The sequence below is a fragment of the Pogona vitticeps genome, chromosome 4, assembly GCF_051106095.1.
Source record: "Pogona vitticeps strain Pit_001003342236 chromosome 4, PviZW2.1, whole genome shotgun sequence".
Classification (NCBI taxonomy): domain Eukaryota; kingdom Metazoa; phylum Chordata; class Lepidosauria; order Squamata; family Agamidae; genus Pogona; species Pogona vitticeps.
The window spans coordinates 226761826-226783683 of record NC_135786.1 but is presented as its reverse complement, the minus strand read 5'-3'; the positions used below and the strand labels follow the sequence as shown (position 1 = coordinate 226783683).

The window sequence follows — 21858 nt, the reverse complement described above, 5'->3', positions numbered from 1 at the left end:
CACAAACAAACCAAGACAATCGCAAGAAGAGAAGTCTTGTGGCACATTTTAGACTAACAGATTTATTTTGTGTGAGATATTGTAAATTAGGTCCACTTCCCCAGACACACAGAGTACAATATTTACACCTCAGGTTTATATACACAGTAGACATGCTTGACTTCCTGGTTCTCTCTGTCTGTCTGCCTCTTTCTTCTTCTGGCCAAGCCTTCATGCTCCCTGGCTAGTCATTACCACAGCCACAGTCTGTTTCTACTCGGCATTTTCTCCCTCTCATCATATCTACCTGGAGTCAATGGAGCTGCTGCAAGAAACAGAAAACTGAGAACACTGCAGAGTGAGATTGCCAGAAGCAGACTTTGCTGAAAGAGAGTCAGCACAGCAGAGAAGTAAGCAGAGATTTCGCTATACCTATTCAACTCAGGTTGTGACTACACTGGCCCTTTCTGTGGAGGGGAAAGAGAAGTGATTTTTTTTTTTGCCCCTACTAGACCACCACTGATTCACTGAACAACTTATATTATTATTTTTTAAATATTTTCTTTACCTTGTGTGAGTGTTGATTGAGAAACTGATTGCAGCCGTGGTTTCAATAAGCACTCCAAACTAAAGCAAAGAATATATATACAGTATATCACAGAAGTGAGTACACCCCCTCATATTTCGTAAATATTTTAGTATATCTTTTCATGTGACAACACTGAAGAAATGACACTTGGCTACAATGTAAAGCAGTGAGTATACAGCTTGTATAACAGTTTAAATGGGCTGTCCCCTTAAAATAATGCAACACACAGCCATTAATGTCTAAACCACTTGCAACAAAAGTGAATACACCCCTAAGTAACAATGTCCAAATTGGACACAAAGTGTCAATATTTTTGTGTGGCCGCCATTATTTTCCAGCACTGCCTTAACCCTCTTAGGCATAGAGTTCCCCAGAGCTTCACAGGTTGCCACTGGAGTCCTCTTCCACTCCTCCAGGATTACATCACAGACCTGATGAATGTTAGAGACCTTGTGCAACTCCACCTTCCATTTCAGGATGCCCCACAGATGCTCAATGGGGTTTTGGTCAGGAGACATGCTGGCAAGTCCATCACCTTTACCCTCAGCTTCTTTAGCAAGGCAGTGGTCATTTTGGAGGTGTGTTTGGCGTCTCTGTCACATTGGAATACTGCCCTGCAGCCCAGTCTCTGAAGGGAGGGGATCCTGCTCCGCTTCAGTATGTCACAGCACATGTTGGCATTCATGATTCCCTCAATGAACTGTAGCTTCCCAGTGCCGGCAGCACTCATGCAGCCCCCAGGCCATGACACTCCCACCACCGTGCTTGACCAGAATGAAACAAAATAAAGATGAGAATTACTTTATTAATACTGGTAAAGTTGGTTATATGAACATGTAAAATCAGGTAACAACTCTACATCTGTAGTTAATACAGAACTATGAAGGTTTTGTCTTTTATGTTACTAATAATTCTGATTATTATGGAGATCTAAGTGTCTTTGACCTATAGCAGCAATGCTTTCTACTGTCCATAAAGACTTGGTTATGCTGGATCAGTTTTAAAGAAAAGGAAAGTAGCTTTTTGGCTCTTTACATATTAATTTCAAAGAATTACTTTCTTTTTCACTAAACTTTGCTTCAGCACAACCACCTCTTTGTTAACAGTAGCACTCACAAGTAGTGTAGTAGTAAATTTGGGAGTGCAGTCACTTATTATTAGGATAGTCATTATTTCCATCCCTTCTCTACAGAGTCCAAAATGCAAACAGCTGGATTGGTCCCTAGCAATTAATGAGGAGTGAGTCTGTTGAAAAGTTAATGACTTTCAATTGTCTCTTCAAGACCAAACTGCTCTAAAATGCTTTGCATTTCAGCAGGGACAGCTTACAACCATATATTTTTCCTGGCAACTTTTCATTTTTGACCCAGCTATTATGAGGACTGCAGCAACAGAAGAAACACAGAACATCTGCTAAAGGGCTGGCAGATGATGTCATAGTTCCTGCTACTCAGAAAGTCCTGGGGCTTCAACCCTGCAACCCAGCAAGCTCCAATATATTTATTGAATTTACTGCCTTTTTACTTCAAAGACAAAAGCTTGTCTGTTATTGGTTAATTATGCTACTTATCGTCTGGATGTTTATATATTCAACATTACCCCTGTGAATAATGCATTTGTCAACCTATTTGCATCCCATTTCATTCTTCTCCTTCCCCTACAACATTATACACTGTGACCTAAATGTTATGCCCTACAAGTCTGACAAAGTAGTAAATTGTAAACCTTGGAGTCACTCTAAAAATAAATTTGTTCATCTTAAAGATTCATCAAAGCTTGATGGGCTGTATGCTTAGATTTGTGTTCTTTTGTTTATGAACAGATGGTTCTGGAAATAGAAATGAGATTAATTTAGATACTCTGTAAAAAATCTATTTAAGCTCTGAGAGTTTAAACTATTTAAATTCCAGTGTTTGCACTATTTCTGTCATTTAGAAAAATCTGTATGCGAATTACACATGACTGTTTCCCTTTTCTGGATATGACTTAAAGATGTCATAAAGGAAAACAATGCCAAAATTAACTGTTAAAATTATTCAGAGTCAAGGTTCTCTGTTGTTTGCAGGTTCAAAGATGAATGGTTCAGGATCCTATAAAACCAGCAGATTTTACAATACTGTTACCTAATACAATCCATGAAAGACATCTACATTTCAACAAAAAGCTGTCCAATCTGTACTAAAAACTTTTCAGTAATGGAGAACTCCTTCCATCTCCCTGGACCATCCATTCTACTGCTGAACAGTACTATCAGTTTTATTTGTTTGTTTGTTACATTTCTATCATGCCCATCAAGTTGTGAGCCACTATTTTAAGCAGCTTACAACAGAATATAGACATAACATGGAAGCAGAAGTGAAAAGAAAATCCTCACCTCTATAACTCACCCATATAGACAAACAAACATGCAAAAACCCAAGATGGCAACAACAATGACATAAATTAAACAATTAGACAATTAAATAAGGAGAAGATTCTCAAAAACCTGGTTGAAAAGGAATGTTTTTATTTGCCTTCTAAACATTGGGAGGGTGGGGGCCTGAAGTGGAGGCAGTGGCCACCATTGAGAAGGCCTGGTTCCTTGTTGTGGACTTCCGGGCCTCCCTTAGGGTGGCCACCTGCAACATCAACATTTGAGAGGTACAGGTGGAACAGGTGGTAGATCTGAAGAAGAGATGCTCTAACAGGTAGCAAAACCATTCAGGGCTTTGTATGTCAACATGAACTTGAACTTGGCCTGGAAGCATACTAGCAGGCAATGCAAACAGGCCAGGCCAGGAGAGACATGATCATATCATGATCTCCCCAACACTAGCCTAACTGCTGCATTTTGCACCTGCTGCCACTTCTGAACCACCTTTAGGGGTAGTCCCACACAGAGGACATTGCCATGGTCAGTCTGTTGCCTGCATGTGAACTAGTGTTATCAAGGACTTCCAGGCTAGGTAGGGTGAAAGGTGGGCAATCTGGCTAAACTGAAAAAAGGCAGACTTGGCCACGGCCAAGATCTAATTCTACATTGAGAGGGCCAGGTCAGTTTTGGCCTCTCACTGTTTTAGCTAACAAAGGATTACACTGGCACAGATAGCTAGGTCTGTATCTTCCTACTAGTGGACTGGTAACGTTCTTGGCTATTGTTATCTACAAACCATTTGCAATAACACATTCTTTCTATTACTGCTACAAAGATGGTCTCCTTGTGGTGCTTCATATTCTTAATGGACTCTTACTGTATAATACAGACAGATGTGAATAAATGCTGCAAACGTTACTAGCAAAATCCAAGAAACTCTACCTGGTACTGCAAAACTGTTTTACAATTGCAAATGAGGGAACACGGGAACAGGCACAAACTGCATACACAGTATTTTCTTTTTCTGGTAGTCTATAATTGAACATGTGCTTTCTGAATATCATTTCACTTTATAGCCAAGCCCAGTTTCCTCAGTATACTCTGATGCTGATGGAAGCATGCTTCTCATTTTCTTCACAAGGCTATGATTCATCTCCTACGTCACAAACAGCTGTTCTTCATCTCCCCTTCTTCCAAGATGCCAAAAGCTGGTTTAAACATGCAGCAAAATGAGGAGAAACAAAGTGGTCAATGATGGATCTAACCAAGGGAAGGGAGGGGAGTATGGGGAAAACCACCCTCATATCTATTTATGAGTGTTGCAAACACATTTTTTTTTACAAAAATATGATATATTTCTCTTAAACGGAGAACATTCAAAATCGTATCCCTCGCCTACAGGCTGAAGTGGTACCAAAACCATTATCATCTCAAGGTTCAGATTAGAACGTATTCTCGAAGGCTTTCACGGCCGGGATCTGATGGTTGTTGTGGGTTTTTCAGGTTCTTTGGCTGTGTTCAGAACACGGCCAAAGAACCCGAAAAAAACCCCCAACAACCGTTCAGATTAGAACTTTGATGGCTGCATAGGTAGACTGGGGATGTTGAAGCTGGGAGAGCAAAGGCCATGGGCAAGGGAGGAATTATTGAGATATAAGAGCAGAATGATAACCAGAGGGGGTACAGATTGAGAGTACATTCAGTGTATTGTCTCTTCCTTGTCTGGAGAGTCCATCAGCACCTTCCAAGACCAGCATTCTGGGAAACAGAGAACCTTTGGAACTACCTTCAGTCTACATGTGCTCTTTTCAAGTCACAGTTTACTTATGGTGACCCTTTGAATTGGTGAATTAAATTCTTGATTATAAGTGTTACTTTTTAATTACAAGGCTACACTATATTTCGGAAACAGGAGAGGGAGCAGGCATCCAGAGATGGACAACCCAACAATGAAACAACATTAATAATGGGTTCACATGGCTGGGATATTTGCAAATTATCATATGGAAAGATCATGATTTGAAATATCAAAATCTCTCTATTGCCACATGATTTGACCTTTTGAATTGGTGTTGCTGCAGACTGTATAGCACTGGGCAGAGTGAGCTTGCTCCCTGAACTAGCAGATTGTGTGTACCATGGAAGGGTATGAAACTGATAGTTATTTCCTTTGCAATTATTGTATTTTTTTTCTAAGAGGAACAGGGAAACGGGGTTGTGGGGTCTTCTTATGCGCGCAATTAATTTGGCTGTATTTCAGTACCCTGACTTTGGGGAGGTGGGCTTTTGTTCTCCCTTTCAAACAGCACTACATTTTGAGTCAGCTTTGAGACACGGGCTTCAAAAAAGTCTTATGGAAGCTAAAAATATTAGAAATACCTGTTCCCCAGACTCTTCTCCACTGTGATCCATGTGCCTTTGAGAAAGATTTATTCTGATGATTTTGCCACCCCAGATGGAACCTCTAGAGTGCTTGGTTCTTATCCACATATACATCCAATGTTTTCTTGCCTCACATGATTAGGTTAATTCCAGAACTGGAGTCAACTTGAGCCCTTGTCCAATTTTATTATATGATTAACACAAACAAGCAAAACAGCTTCCTTATTTGCTTATTAGCCTCAATCTTCTTGCTATGGATTTACATGATTTTAACAAAAAGGCAAGAGGTATTGCGAGAGTTTGAAGACTAAAAGGTTTTATTTGATATAGACTTCCATGGACTTTGGCCCCTTTCTTCAAAAGTGAAAAGTCTGCATTGCAGTCTGCAAAAGCATATGCCAGTTAAAACTTAGTCAACTTTAAGGTGCTCTAAAATTCTTTGTAGTTTTTTCTCCAACAGAATATCCCAGCTATTCCTTAGGAAACAATTTCCACTTTCAAGGTGGATGGCTTTAAGGATTAGTGGTAACACATTTGCATTGCAAATATATAGTACATGTTGAGCTATTTAAGTCAGGAGTGCATTCCCAGGCGCTGTTTGCAGTATCTAGGTACATAATTACTATTGAGAAGTGTAGAATTACCATCAGTGGAAGAAATTAATGTCAGATTGCCAGGATGACAAGTGATAAGCACATGATGATACAGAAATAATTAAAAATTAAATAAAATATTTCACTGCATCATACATGCTTCCCTAAAGAACAGATGAATGTGATTTTCCATAATTAAAAAAAACACAGGGAGATGCTGTAGCTCTGTGAAAGAGTACTGTACATATTCTACATGCAGAAAATTCAGTCCCTGGTATTTGCAGTGAAAAGGATCCCAAACTCCAGCTTGGCTTAAGACTCTAAGGAGTTCTCAGTGGTTACTGGAAATAACATAGATGGGGAAAGTGGGCCGGGAAAGAGGATCAAAGAAGGAATGGCACAAGAGAAACAGTAGCTTAATCATCTATCTGAAATATAAATCAATGGTTGAAATCCTATTATGTCAAGAGTTTGTACCACTTATGTAATTTGAACAATCAGTGATATGATGTCTTCTCCCATACATTATTTCATGTCCAATACACATGTCATGGATTGCATCAGTTTCATGTGCTGATTCTGTGGCCATACACCTTTTTTAAATCTTGGGATTCTCTCAAGCCTACTGGCATACCTCTGCCCTGTTTGCAAGTTTTGCCATTTCGGCTATATAAGTAAGGCATGCACAGCCTTAATGTCAAAAACAAGGAAATAAACTACTGAGTTCGAGATAGCCAGTTGGTTACTGCAGGCAAAATTCCTAGGAGTCAGACAATGTAAATACATCCATCCCCTCATGATGGTTCAAGTCTCTAATTATCAGAATGGCATAATGTCTCTGGAAACTGACATTACTTTCTATGTGTCATGGTTAGTGGTTCTTAATCAAGTTATTTTAAATCGTTTTAATGCAAGTAACTGTCATTCCAGGACATAGATGGCAGTGAAAACAACAGAGATGAGGAGTGTTAAAGTGAGATGAGGCTGTCTTTGTGTCTTTGGTAATTGAAATGGGGCTGATCCAAGATATTTTGGTGCTTAATGCAAAAGACAAGATGCTCCACAGTGTACCCCAACTGCTCTGGCAGCTGATTCTTATTTCAACACGGCTTCCAGGAGAGCATCTTCCAATTGTACCTGAAAGCAACAGGCTAACTTAAGGCGATGAAGGAAATTATACTGAACACAGTTCCACCTTACAACACCTCGCTGTTGCTCTTCCCCTGTATGTATTGTCTGAAGTATTCATCTATCCTTAATGAGGGGCTGGTCCTGCCCTGGAAGATATAAGTCAAGCCAGGATGACATGTGCTCGCCCGCCCCCCATCCATAAAACTCTACTAACCATTTTAATCTTTTATGGTCTTAACAATGTTCTTTTTTTATGGGCCAAGGTAAATCAGACAGTTTATTTCTCAGACGCAGGGAGAAACGCAATACACCTGAATGAGTTACAAGTTTCATAAGCTGCCCTGTTAGTTTTATTGAAGGTAAAGGTAAAGGTTCCCCTTGACATTTAGTCCAGTCGTGCCTGACTCTAGGGCACAGTGCTCATCCCCATCTCCAAGCCACAGAGCCAGTGTTTGTCCGTAGACAGTTTCTGTGTCCAGCGTGACTAAACACAGAATGCCGTTACCTTCCCACCATGGTGGTACCTATTCATCTACTCACATTTACATGCTTTTGAACTGCTTAGGTTGGCAGGAGCTGGGACAAACGACGGGAGCTCACTCCGTCTCATGGATTCGATCTTACGACTGCTGGTCTTCTGACCTTGCAGCGCAGAGGCTTCTGCGGTTTAACCCACAGTGCCACCACGTCCCGTAGTTTTATTGAAGGATGGGATAAAAGTCCCCAAAAATAATAATTATAAAAATTAAACAAATAGCACAGGCTTGGCCCAATTCCACCCAAGGTGCTTCTTTATGGCAACTGAATAAAAAGTTTTATTTTGCCCAGGACACAGGTGGATATTATACCAAGCTGATATGGCCTTTTGACTAGACATTGTAATACATAACAAAGAAAGAAGTGTCCTAGAGAAAATCAGCACCACCCTTCTTTATACAAGAAGGTAGGTCTGGACTAATTCTATCCCATAAATTTGGATGACATATGGAAACATTACTTTTCTGTACTACAGTTCCTAGAATATTCTAGCCAGCATGGACAGATCTTGCCGACTCGAATACTCTGGAAGTTGTTTTTAAAAAGTAACTTCTCCCATTTCTTGATCTGAGCAATGTCTATTATTTGTCTGCAACATTGCTTATTTTAAAGGCTGCATATTTTTAGAAGAGAGAGGAGGAGAGGAGAGTGATAATTTATCAACACTGTTGAATTTCTTGAGGTGTTAAAGAACAATCAGGTTACATCCATCTGGTCTTCCCAACCTACGCTTGCAACATAGTTATACAAGAGCTTGTTTTTGTGGATGCCCTCTCAGTAAACAAGAACACTGATATCACCTTATGATGAAATTAATCCCCAGAGTGATGTGCAGATACTGCTGCTTTATATAGTATTCAAAAGTGACGGCATGCAGCCTTTTCTAGAGTCTTTCTAGGAGTTTGTGAATTCAGCTGATTTGGGGCTGATGTTATGGTGGCTGTATGAAATGGAGGCCTTAAGCTTGTCTGAAAGCTGTGCTAGGTGGTGTGTTAGAGTCACAAAATGAGAAGGCTGATGGGCTTTGTGATGATCACCAGATAATTAGGACAGCAAATCATCTCTTAGAGTTAAAGGAGTAAGCCACACACACAGGGATGTCTGCCAGCAATGCTCCTGGTAGGCGACTAGTAGAAGAGGCAGAATAACACCAAATGGGTTCCCAGTAAATTCTGCCCTGCCCCCAGGAGGACTGTGCTTTTATTAACAATACAAGCTCACAGACAGTGGACAGTATACAGATAGGTTGCAGAGTTCAGATAGGAGAATGGTTACATCATGCCATTATAATTGGCCTAGGGAAGGGCTCTATGCAAGCTCTCTAGCACCTATGAGAAAGAAGAATGATGGGCAGAAGAATGGAATGCCCCTCAGAAGCAGATGTGACATCATCCAGGAGGGTTTGCCCTCTACTGTAGATTAAGCCAACATCTTAGCAACTTTGGGAATGGCACCCCCCCCACACACAGTGGTGCTCTTATTCAGCAGCAAATACTGGGCTAGGTGGTGCTCTTATTCAGCAGCAAATTAAAAGAAATGTAGTTTGAAGACGCACAGAGACACTTCCATAACTTTATTGCTGTGTTCCATGTGCCATTGCTGTTGCTATTATAAGTTCAGAATCTGAGCTCATAGAAGGATGGGCAAATTAAACGGCTTTTTGCAAGACAGCAGTTTCCTCAAGCCTTATAACGCTCCTGTTCCACCCAATCCAATCTGCCATTTTGTGACTGAAATGTACTATATATCTGGAAAGCCTGGGAGATTAGTGTTCCCCATAAAACGCTGAACTGAACAACCTTTTGAGAAATAATATCCTCTGATTTATCATATCACCTGATGTTCCGCAAAGATTATCTGAGTAAGCAGATTTCAGGGCCTCACTAATAGAATCAATCAGTGCAAATAAAATCTAGGTGTTGTTTTGCCCACTGTTTATTAGCCTCTGGTTTAGCTGTGTGTGTGTTGTGTGTTTAGTCGTTTAGTCGTGTCCGACTCTTCGTGACCCCATGGACCAGAGCACGCCAGGCCCTCCTGTCTTCTACTGCCTCCCGGAGTTGTGTCAGGTTCATGTTGGTTGCTTCGCAGACACTGTCCAGCCATCTCATCCTTGGTCGTCCCCTTCCCCTCTTGCCATCACACCTTCCTAACATCAAGTTTTTTTCCAAGGACTCTTTTCTTCTCATGAGATGGCCAAAGTACTGGAGCCTCAGCTTCAGGATCTGTCCTTCAAGTGAGCATTCAGGGTTGATTTCCTTTAGAACTGATAGGTTTGTTCTCCTTGCAGTCCAGGGGATTCTCAAGAGCCTCCTCCAGCACCACAATTCAAAGGCATCAATTCTTCGGCGGTCTGCTTTCTTTATGGTCCAGCTCTCACTTCCATACATCACGACAGGAAAAACCATAGCTTTGACTATTCGGACTTTTGTTGGCAAGGTGATGTCTCTGCTTTTCAAGATGCTGTCAAGATTAGTCATCGCTTTCCTCCCAAGAAGAAGGCGCCTTTTAATTTCAGGGCTGCTGTCTCCATCTGAAGTAATCATGGAGCCCAGGAAGATAAAATTTAGCTACTGGTTTAGCTACTATCTTGTTAATTGCTATATCAAAGGTCAATGAAAATCTTAAACCTAAAGATACCAAAACGTAACACATTTCTAACACTGTATGTGGGATCTGCAACCATCAGTTACAAGGTAGAGTACTTCAGTTCAGCGTTCCACCCAGCGATGTCTTCTACTCCACTCCATTCCCTCCTCTTTAAGCCTGAGTCCAGACAGCCTAAAATGTTTTGCACAGAGAGTAGAAACAGGTTTCTCATTGAAATTTGGGGAATTTATTGGACAATGTACTCAAAAGAAAAGAAGTTGCTCTTTTGAAAGAACTATAACATTCTGCTCCATGAGAGTTGTATTGAAGAGACCAGTATGTTCTGGAAAAATTAGTGGGGAAAGAGGTCTAAACATGTACTCTTCACAGACTAATAGTGCATAGCAAATAAGGGTAAGTAATCAAGAACTACTTTGTTCCAAAGCTTCTTTAAATTCTTCAAATTTTTTATTCCTTTTAAATTTAATATAATTTACTAACGCTTTTTAAATTCTTTAAAACGAATTGCCTGTAACTTATAACGATGTTTCTGCTTTGTGTTATAGTCATGTAAACACATAAGTACTTTCACTTAACAAGGATATCCTGTTTATTTCATTAACTAGGAGGATCTTGACCAAACTCCAGGAGGCAGTGGAAGGCAGGAGGGCCTGGCGTGCTCTGGTCCATGGGGTCACGAAGTGTTGGACACAACTTAATGACTGAACAACAACAACAAAAGGAGGATGTTACTTTTGGTGAAACATTTCTTCAAAGATACATATAATTTCAGTGAGTCTTTTTAAACTATTCAATTGTAATTCCCAACTATTTGGCAAGACGTGGAACAGTGAGTTACTTTTAAAGATGTTTAAGTCCCTGGATCTCCCAGCTGGTGGCCACATTGGCTGGAGGATTCTGGAAGGTGTAGTCACAAACAGTAGCATTTCCATGTTCTGGTCTCAATATTATTACTTTAGTTCAGAGTTAAATTTGTGGCAGAATCCTTGGAGCAACTTGGCTTCACTTTCTATGAATAATGGTCATTTATTTCTCTTAGGAGATCTATGTAGCATGCAAACACTGGCATACAGCACCTGTCATGTAAGGCAGTGGTCCTCAACCTTGGGCCTCCAGGTGTTCTTGGACTACAACTCCCAGAAGCCTTCACCATCACCTTTGTTCGCCAGGATTTCTGGGAGTTGAAGTCCAAGAACATCTGGAGGCCCAAGGTTGGGGATCACTGATGTAAGGCACTGATCATCCTTATTATCATTGGGTTTGTGTCTATAAATTCAACACATGCAGCTTTTCTATTATAGAGCCTTTCTATCTTGCCAGTGACAGTGAAGACCATACCTCTGTATTTCTGTCAAAGTGCCTATCTGGAGAACATCTGGTAATTAAGTAACATGTTGCACAAGTATCTACCCAATTCTCTCTCTCGGCAACATTTCCTTATACACAGTGACTGCAATATTTCTTATTATTTGAAGTTCTCTTCTTAGAATGTTTGATAGGGTTATTGGCCATCCAGATAATATATTCTTCAGCAAGTATTTCTGTTGAACTTTGGGCATTAATGTGTACTATATCTTTGCCTCTCAAGCACAAGCAAAGACTTGCATACCTACACCAAGTCATTGGAAAAATTAGAAGTGTTGGCTTCCAATGGTATTTCTTTCAGCTACTGACTGCTACTGTTAGAAAATTATTATTGAGCTTTTACTCTAATGCAAGGATGTTGCAAGCATTCTTTAATTTTTAGCAACTCTGCTTCTATTTTTTTTCAGTTGTCTGTCTGGGAGAAACAGGGGAAATGTTGGCTTATGGCACTTCAGATTGAATCAAATTTCTGTCAACCGCTGAAGTGAGTGCTAGTTTGGAATAGCTTTTTTCTTCTATGGCATAATAATCAATTTTTAAGCTCTGATTTGCAATCCATAATATTCAAGCTTTTGCTGCTATGCCTTGGGTTTTGTATTTTTGGGGGGAGAATATCTCCCCTCCCCACCGTTCCTCATAGCTGTCTTAGATTGTATTTTTTAAATAAAAACATTAATAATGTTATTTATTTCAAAATAACACAGTGGCCAAAATCCTGTTCCTTAGCACAGTAAATCACACTGGAGTAGGCCCATTGAATCAATGGAGATCTGGTGAGTCAGCTGTTCTATAAATTCCAATAATTCAAATGGGCCTGCTCTAGCTGATACTTACTTTGGCATAGCAAGTTCCACTTTGAGTAGGCCCACTTGAATCAGTGAACCTATGGGAGAATTGACTTACTAAAACCACATTGACTCAACGGGCCTACTCTAGTGTGATTTATCATACTGAACAACAAGATTTTGGCCGCAGCTTTCATCCAACATAAAGAAAGCAAAAATTAAATGTTCTTTGTGTCATCCAGCACTAGGATTGCTCTTTCCTTAAAGTCTAAAAACTCTGGTCCATTATACAATATCTAAATGCTCTGATTACATGCTACAGATAGCCTCTGTGTATGAAAGTATTCTTTAATTGCCTAGAACATCTGATTATCACAGCAGGAGCTTTTCATACCTGCTATTGTTTGCAAATTAGCTTGTTTTGCGCTTAGCCTTTGGTATTAGCCTTCATCTGCCAGTATGATACAAATCTTTGGGACATATATACTAACAAAAATAAATACATTTTAAAGAATTGTGAGGTGGGCAACATTTTCATACTCAGGGGCCACATATGGCAGCAATGGTTGATAGGCTGAAGGTCACATGACATGGGGGGCAATTCCTGGACCATCATAGAATATGGACAAGGCAAATATCGTTCCCACAACGCATACAGAAATTTATTCTGACACAAGAGTAACTACATATTAAATTAGACTCCACCCCATTTTGTCTCTATTTCCATTTCCAACAAAGCCTTCCTCCAGTGCATTCTCTTACACACAGACACACTTACATGTTGTCTTCTCCCTTACCCACCTAACTCACAGGCACAAAGACAGCTTTCCTCCCTCCATTCCTCTTCTTTTTCTCAGTTACACCCTGCCAGAAAAAGGCAGATACACCCCACCCACATATTTCATGATGTTGCAATGGAAGGATTTCATGTGTTGAAATCAAATCTCACTGCCCTTCCTCCCCACTGCCAAGCTGACTGGTGCTGGAAACAGTTGAAGAGCAGCCCTCAGCTCTTTCCAAAACCAATTATTTGGGCTCATGTGGATTTCAGGGGAGAGGGTAGTGCAAAGGCCGGCTTTCCTCTTTCACTCTCCTCCCCATTAAAATCATGCCCTCACAGCCTACTAAACAACTGGTTGTCAATCTGCACAGCCCCATTCTGATTGTGTGCATGGAGAATAATCCAGGAGAACTATCTTTCCCCATCACAACTGCAGTTTCCTAGTGCACTGAACAGTGGAGTGTGTGTGTGTAATTTTTATGGAGAGATTGGCTCAGGGACAATTCCTCCTGTGCATTTTTCTCCCTATGTAAGTCATACCCTCAACATGCCACCAAGCAGCATCTTGATAGGCTGAGGGACTACAATATACAGAAAATGAGAAAGATGGAATGGGGGAGGGCCTTCCCCCCCACTATCTTGCACATTTAAATAATACTCTCCCCTGCCCAATTGATTGATGCAGATGAAGGCCAAGCAGCCCTTCAGCAGGGTGGGGTGCGGATGGCAGTGGGCATTTCTGGATGCCTCTGTGGGCTTCCTGTGGCCCAACTGCGTGTTTTTTCAGGCTTTCTGGAGAGACAGGAGACCCTACGGAAAGCTGTGCCAGATGATGCTCTCCTCTTCTTGCAGCTCCCACATTGCTATTACATTTGTTGATGTAGATTATATTGATTTTAAAAAGCTATCAAATATAATAAGCTCCATGAGTGGTGTACAATCCTTTTTGAGAATACAGGGTGCAGGGAGGGGGAATTAAATAAGTAAAAGAGACAAACAAGCAGAAAACTAGCAGAAAAATACAATGCTACCAAAATAAAAGGGAAAGGGAAATCCAGCACAATAAAGTGAAATCTAAATGAACAGTTACAAGGGCTTAATGCAAGAGCTGAAACAACCCACTCGTGATAAAGATTAAAATAAATGTTTCGAGACCCCCCCATCCCTGCCAAATGACTCCAGCCTTCTTACTACATCACAGGATCAGGCAAATTCCCAGCCTCATCATAGCTTGTGGAGGGAGGAGAGCTTGTTGTCACCATCATGACATGAAATCAAATCACTTCTGATTTATTAGTTATGATTATCCCTTCTGTTCACCTCTTCCAAACTCAAGGCTATGGCTTCTTTTATTGAATAAGTCCATCTCATGTTTGGCCCTCCTCTTTTCCTACAGTCTTACACTTTCCCCAGCATTACTGTCTTTTCCATGTCTTCTCATGATGTGCTCAAGGTAAGGTAACTTCAGTTTTGTTTCTACAGAGAGTTCAGGCTTGAGCTAAACAGCAAAGGTCTTTTACAGTATCACATACATTTCAAAGGAAATCTAGAGGGTTAAGAGGGAGACTGTGGCAGCAACTCCTGTCAGAGCGTTTCTAATTTAGGGATAAGGTGTATTTTTAGGATTCGCAGGGGAACTATAGAGTGAATGAAATGAGGTGGGTGGGTAGAGTGAGACAATACCTATTGTGTATTGTGTATGAATGAACACTTGTTTAGGTGAACTACAGAGTGAATGAAATAGGGCGGGGCACAATAGGGCATTATCTGGGTGACCTTATATTGTATATTCATGAATCAGCTTTTGCCTCTGTCAGTGTGTTTATCTTGTGTGTGCCTTTCTCTGGCACATTTTATCCCCTGCCCCGCCTGACTCCTTCCCGCATTGGCTGCTTCGCCTTCCACCCCACCAATCACAACGTTCCATTCGCCTTCGCTACCGTTGCCTCAGGAGCTGTCAGAAGGACCGTGGGGGCGGAGTCCGTTATCGGTCGCGTCCATTGGTTGGAGAGGTAGGGGCGCGAGCCGCTTTGACAAGAAGGCTGGGCGTGGCACTTTTGTGCCCGATGGGCGAGGTTAAAAAAAGAGCACGCCTTCATTCCTCTGAGTCGAAGGGGATTGGTAGACTCTCCTGTCAGGCCGGCCGGCCTTACTGCGCCTGCGCAGACCCCGCCCCTCTCCCCCCCCCAATGCCGTGCCGCCTCCCTTTGCCTCAGACACGAGTTAGGTTTCGAGCCGTGAGGTGGTTTGGCGGGGAGGCTCCCTCACCTCAGCGCCGCCTGCCTGAGGAGAAACCCGCCCCGTTTCGGGAGGCGGAGGACCGTGTGAAAAGAGGAGGATGCCACGGCTGCCCCGAGCCTCTTGGAACGGCTGCGAGTGACTCACCCACTTCCCTCCTTACTCCGAGAGCGCCGCGGGAGGGACGAGGGGACGGGAAAGAAAGGCGAGCGAACAGGGAGCGGCCGCTGAGGAGGTCTTGCCGCGGGAAGGCGAGCAGGGAGAGGCTCCATGAGCAGCGCCTTCCTCCCGTCCGGGCAGCGCCGCCCTCCGTCTTCCCAGCGCCGGTAGCGCGGCCGCCGCCGCCGGGCCCTGAGCCGAGAGGGGCGGCATGTCGTCGGCGTCGTCGACGTGGCTCAGCTGCCGCTTGGCGCTGCGCTTGGGCTCCGGGTGGCCCGGAGGCTCCTCGGCCGCGCTGGCTGCCCGCCTCGGCTTCCCGCCTCAGCCGCAGCAGCGGCGGCCTCTCAGCAGCAGCAACACCAGCTGTTGTTGCCTCCGCCGCCGGCGGTGGCTGAGCCTTCTCCGACGCGGCGCCAGCCCGGACAAAGGACTCTGGCTCCCGCCTTCCCCGTTGCCCTCCTTTGCGTCCTCCACGGGCTCCCCGAGGTCGCTGGGCACGCACCCCAAGAAGGAGCCCATCGAGGCGCTCAACACGGCGCAGGGAGCCCGCGACTTCATCTACAGCCTGCACTCTACCGAGCGGAGTTGCCTGCTGCGGGAGTTGCACCGCTTCGAGTCCATCGCCATCGCCCAAGGTAAGGCGAGTGGGTTTAGGTCGCCGGTAGGTATTTGTCAGGGGCCTCTTGGCGGGATGGGGGCAGCCGGCCGGCCGGTCTCTCCCTCGCACCGCGCCTCGTCGCATCTCTCACGAGTCACCGGATCCGGTGCACGCTGCTCCGGAGTTCAGCGCGAGGCGACTCCCGAGCCGGGTGCGCTTCAAGGATTGCAAGCCCAGGAGGACTTGGGAGTGGAGTCGAGCGAGTCGGTAGTGCCTTTTCTGTATGCCTGCTTCTCTTTCTTGAGTGCAAGAACTTGGCCCCGCCATGCACAAAACGAAATGAATGTGCCTCTGAGCTGAGTGTATGCCAGTAGCTTCCTTGCCAGAGGCTGCCCCCACCTCTGAGCTAGGGAGGCATCTAGGTAAGCGGGTGTGACTTTCTGACAGATTTCAGGTCTGGGTCTGGCACTTTTTCTAGAAGCTGTTCTATAATCAAAACAAATGCGTAGGGGAACGACTTTCTAGGAAGGATGCTGGGAGTAACAAACCCTCTCTCGGTGAGTGAGAGGGTGCCTTTCTTTTGTTTCATCATCTTAGAACTGCAGGGCTGGAAGAGACCCTATGGATCATTGAGTCCAGCCCCTGTCAAGGATGCACAGTGGAGGAATTGAACCCCCAACCTCTGGCTCTGCATTCAGAGACCTAGACCACTGAGCTAATGTATTTGGATTTAGAAGGCAAAATTTCTGTGTCACAGAGTATAGTGTCCTGAACAGGATTCAGTTTTCCAGCCTAGGCATGTAATCATGGAAAATGGGTGTGAGCTTACTTGCTGGTGGAATATGTCTGTGCTGCTAGAGTTGGTTCCCAGTTCATGGTGGCAGCTTGGTTGAGTATCATCTATTAGGTGTAGACCTGTCATCTAGATTGCCATTGCAAACATTGCTTTTCAAGCACTTGCCAATATGTACTAAAAATTGAATCCTTGCAAAGGTTTTGTAGAGGACTGAGTCTTTATTCATTTTTTTATTAAATATATAGCCTTTTGTACCACTGGTCCTGCAAGTTATGCAGTTTCAGTAAATCACTTGACAAGAAAATTCTCAATTCTTTGATCTGATACTCTCTCATTTTAATTTTTCATTCATTCATAACAGGAAGATTTCTGGGGGATACAGTGTCTCAAAATTAACTTCAAACATCTTGAGGAATTGTCTTTTGGGATGCAGATTAGTTTAGTTGGCAATAAGATATTGTGTATGTAGTATTGAAATGGGTGCTTGTTCCATGGACATGCATGTGATCCAGAATTCTGCTGTCCTGTGCTCTCTCACTCTGTGTTTGCATGTGTGCTGAGTCCAGCTTGAAGCTGCAATGCAGGGCTTAAATTTATTTACATATGTAGTTCATTAATTTAAATAGTTGCAAGGATAATATTTACTGGTAGTCTGCTCTTATATATAAGAAACAGAATAGGATTATGTTAATTTTTTATTTATAATGAAAAATTAATTGATGACAGTCTGTGTACTACCATCAGCAATGGTAAATCAAGCAAAACTGTGAAGGCCTATAGGGGAAGAAACTCCTCTTTCTATCTTTTCTCCTTACAATTGTGCTTGGCTACAGATGTGAAAGGTATGTATTCATCTAGTCTTTTCTCCATTTCTAACACTGCATTGATCAGGAATAGTTCCAACTAGTTAAATTTCATAGTTTACTTTATGCTTGTAGGACTCAATTGCTGCATCTAGAATAGGACCAGGCAGTTGGTACTTAGATTCATTTTAACTCTTGCACATGACAAATTCACTGATTCAGCATGTCCTCTGACTTGTCTGGAACATTGTTCATACTATGATGCAAGCTTTATATATAAAACAATGTCCATTCAGCTTTTTCCATAGTGTAAAAGCAGCTTTAATGAGTTCCAGTATCTGTATTTGATTGTATCAGGGATCAAAATGACTCTAAAGCTCACTTAATGCTATCTTTCACATTGATTTTTCACCTTTTAAAATTTATAGTTAAATAGTGCTCTGTCAGCTGATATATCCAGAATAGCTTCAAAGATTAAAGGTTGCAGTTCCCTAGCTGCTTCAAGCATTCAGGTGAAACAATAAGCAAATGCTAAATTTGAAGTTTTGATGTCTTAACCTGTTGTATATTATTAGCAACAACCTTTAAAGTTACAGTACTCTAACCATACAGAAAGTAGCTTGTATTTGACTTTGGCCCATCTAAATGTCCTTGGAAGAAGCAGTTGGATGGCCAGCTGCCATGTGGTTCACATATACAGTGGTGCCTCGCATAGCGAGGTTAATCCGTTCCGGATTAACCTTCGCTATGCCGAAGCATCGTTAAACGGTACAGAAAAGCCCATTAGAACGCATTAAACATGGTTTAATGCGTTCCAAATGGGCCAAATACTCACCGTTTAACGAAGCTTCGTAATGGCCGGCAGCCATTTTCGCGCCCTCGCCTCGCTTAACGAGGGTGCGAAAACGCTGCGGGCGGCCATTTTAGGCCATTTCCCGGCTTCCGGCGGCCATTTTGGCCGCCGAACAGCTGATCGGCGGGGGTCGTTTTGCGAAGATCGGTAAGCAAAACGCTTACCGGTCTTCGCAAAGCGAATTTTTCCCTATGGGAAAAACGTTGTGCGATCGCATTAGCGATCCGAAAAAACGGATCGCTATGCGATTTAATCGTTATACGGTGCGCTCGTTAAGCGAGGCACCACTGTATAAGAAAGCATTTTAGTAAGGAGCAAATATTAGCACTGTTTAGTTTCTGAGATATATTTAATGGAAGAAGCATATTCCCTTTTCATGTTTGTAGGTGTGCATTAAAAAAAGAAATGGAAGCTGCATTTATAATTACTATCCTTAATATCTTTTAAAACCATGCTTTAACTATATTATTTGGAACAGTATTTGAATTATTCAGATTCTCCCCATTCTACATCCTAATTAAAAATTATTGTTCTTTCTTGAATCTTTTACAAAAGGAAGTTTCCTGACTTGCATTTACAAGCCAGGCTTTTGTGCTGCTTGTACTATAAAGCTGGAACTTGGTGATGGATTGCATTGAGAGCTTTTCTCCTATTATAAGTAGTTTTGTTATTGGTATTGCCTTATGCATGCTTTTCTTGCTGGATCCTGGTTTGTTGCCTACTCAGAAGTTTCTGTATCAGATTCTACCTCTTTCACTTTACAATTTCTTAGAATATCTAGCTTTGTTTCGTGCAGATATTCTTATAACTTTCATTGTTCACATGTTATTGATTGTGTTTCTGTGCCACCTTTCTCCCAGTAGTGGGTCTTTAGAAGTCCCCAGTGTTGGCTTGTATTACTACCTAGCTATTGTTTGTAGTCACTACCAGTCCTCTCTCCTGTTCACCCTCTGGTATGTTGCAGGACATGGGAGAGAGTCATTTCCTCCTCTTAGCTATGCATGTACAGCAGGGGTTTTAAACTCAGTTTACCTGGGGGCCGCTAGAGACAGAGTCTGGGTGAGGCTGGCCGCATCAGATTTTCCGCCAAGCGGAGCAAGAGCCCGAGGAAGCCGCCCAGGAGTTTCCTTAGCCGACAGACAGGTGGGCTGGCTGGCAGGCTGCAGTTCTGGATGGATGGTGCAAGAGGTGCTGTCTTGGGAGAGAGTCGGCGAGTGAGGCAAGGGTTTTTTTTTAACTCTTGATAGCAGAGGATGTGTGGGCGCTTTGGGGGGGCAGGCAAAGCAAGGGCCACAAACTATCATCTGGGGGGGCCGCATGTTTGAGACCCCTGATGTACAGTATAGAGAAAGTAAGAAACAATGTATCTCTGACCACTCACAAGGATTGTGCTCTGCTCTTTAATTTTGGTAACTGTTTGAACTATGGTGGTAAGAGTTCTGAAGTAGAGCTCTGTGTGATACCAATGTTCTACACAAGAGGGATGATTGCAGTCACCCATCGTAAATTAACAGACTGACAATCCCTCTTTATCTGAATAAAGTGAAAGCACTAGAAGCTGCTCCTTTAGTCTTCTCTGACATCATAGTAAGTAGCTAAACTCATTTCTGAGACTGGCATGTATAGGCATGTGTTTGTTGCAGGGTTTGTTTTTACTTTTTAAAAAATCTGTGACTATCTTCCTAGCTAACCATACTGCACTTTAATTGTGTGGTGCATTAATATCTCTCACAACATTTCCATGGAGGAATAAAAGGATAGAATTACCATACTGTATTTTTCTGTTTAAGACACCCCCAAACACACACTTTTCTAACCTAAAAATTAAGAAAACTTAGCTTTGAGGATTCAGCCTCTGGGCTCAGAATGATCGGACATTAGGAATCCCTGTTGCATCTGAGCCTGCAGGCTCCATCTCCAACGAGTTGTGTTCCAGTTGGTTTGTTCAGCCTCAGCTGACATCAGTTCCATAAGGCTTGTGATTGGAGGAAGACTGTTTACAGAGGCAGGGTATGGACTCTTTTGTTTATTCCGTGTTCTCAGCTTACTTCCCTGTATAAGATGCCCCTAAATTTTTAGTGTAATAACTTTATGAAAAAGTAGCATCTTATACACGGAACAATACGGTATTGCTAGCCAGTATCTGGAGAACTGATTCTATTAAATCATCAGCTTTTGTGTAATTATTTTATGGAATCAAAATCATTGAGAAATAGTGGAAAAGAATTTGTTTGAAAGACTGCTTGAATTAAAGAATTCTAAGTTATAGTAACATAAGTAAACACTTTTTCTAAACATTAAACAATTACACAGATTTCATGAAATGTGCTTTTCAAGAAAAAGTTGTGACATTGAATCAGGAGTACAGTTTGGATTACACTGCTGAGATTCCTGTTATTTATGCAGTAAGATATTCTCTTGCTCCCCTTACCTCTTCCCTTGCGATAGTGACTTACTGAAAACATGACAGGAAATAAATAATTCTTTATATTTAAAAAATATTATAGACCTTAGCTTCTTGCAGCAAACAAAATATGCCATATTAATTCTTGTTGTTTAGTTGCTAAGTCGTGTTCGACTCTTGGTGACCACATGGACCAGAGCACTCCAGGCCCTCCTGTTTTCCACCGCCTCCCGGAGTTTGGTTAAATTAAAGCCATATTACTAGGTTAAATAACGCTCCACATAAGCCAATTTGTAATTTTCAACCAGTTCCTCTCTGGTAAACAATCACTCCTGTGATTCTTTGAAGGGTACATGCTGTCTTGTTGTGTACCTGCGCATAACCAAGCATTGCAGCAGGGACACTGTTTGCTGGAGAGGAACAAACCAAAAGTTGCTTGCACTAAGCAAAAGGATTTCAGCCTATATCTGAAATACTGTATATAACTACACTCTTTTTAATAATATTTAAGAGAATTTTTGTCATGCATTGTTAATTTTAGAATGTGCATGAAAGTTGCATAATTTGACTTTATATTGTAACTTGTGAAAGTCAGCATGTTCTTTTGCAGAATCAATGTCTGTATTGTACATGAACAGACATGAAAGTTAGGAAGGGCTTGGTAACCAGCCATTATTTGTTATTTTGTACAGGGCCTCTGTAGTGTATACTTACTATTATTTACATGCTGAGAAGTAAATTCTGAATTATGGCAACGCTTTGTAGGGTTTCCTAGGTATAGAGTAATGAGTATTTGTTTAGCATTCCCTTCTTCTGGGGGCACTCTGAGATTGCACCCAAAGCTACACAGGCTGGCTTTTTTACTAGGAGACATGCCCAGATACCCAACTTAGCAGGGTAGATAA

At 42.2% G+C, this 21858-nt stretch overlaps 1 protein-coding gene across 1 annotated transcript in view; it reads left to right on the top strand.

Moving 5' to 3' along the window:
- The first annotated feature begins 15291 nt into the window (after positions 1-15291).
- The window catches only part of TMEM65 (transmembrane protein 65), a 42168-nt gene continuing 35601 nt past the window's right edge, over positions 15292-21858 (top strand). Inside the window, exon 1 of the mRNA XM_072999300.2 lies at positions 15292-16134. Coding sequence (XP_072855401.1) covers positions 15711-16134 — 424 coding nt within the window. The 5' untranslated portion in view covers positions 15292-15710. The remainder of the gene's footprint in view (positions 16135-21858) is intronic.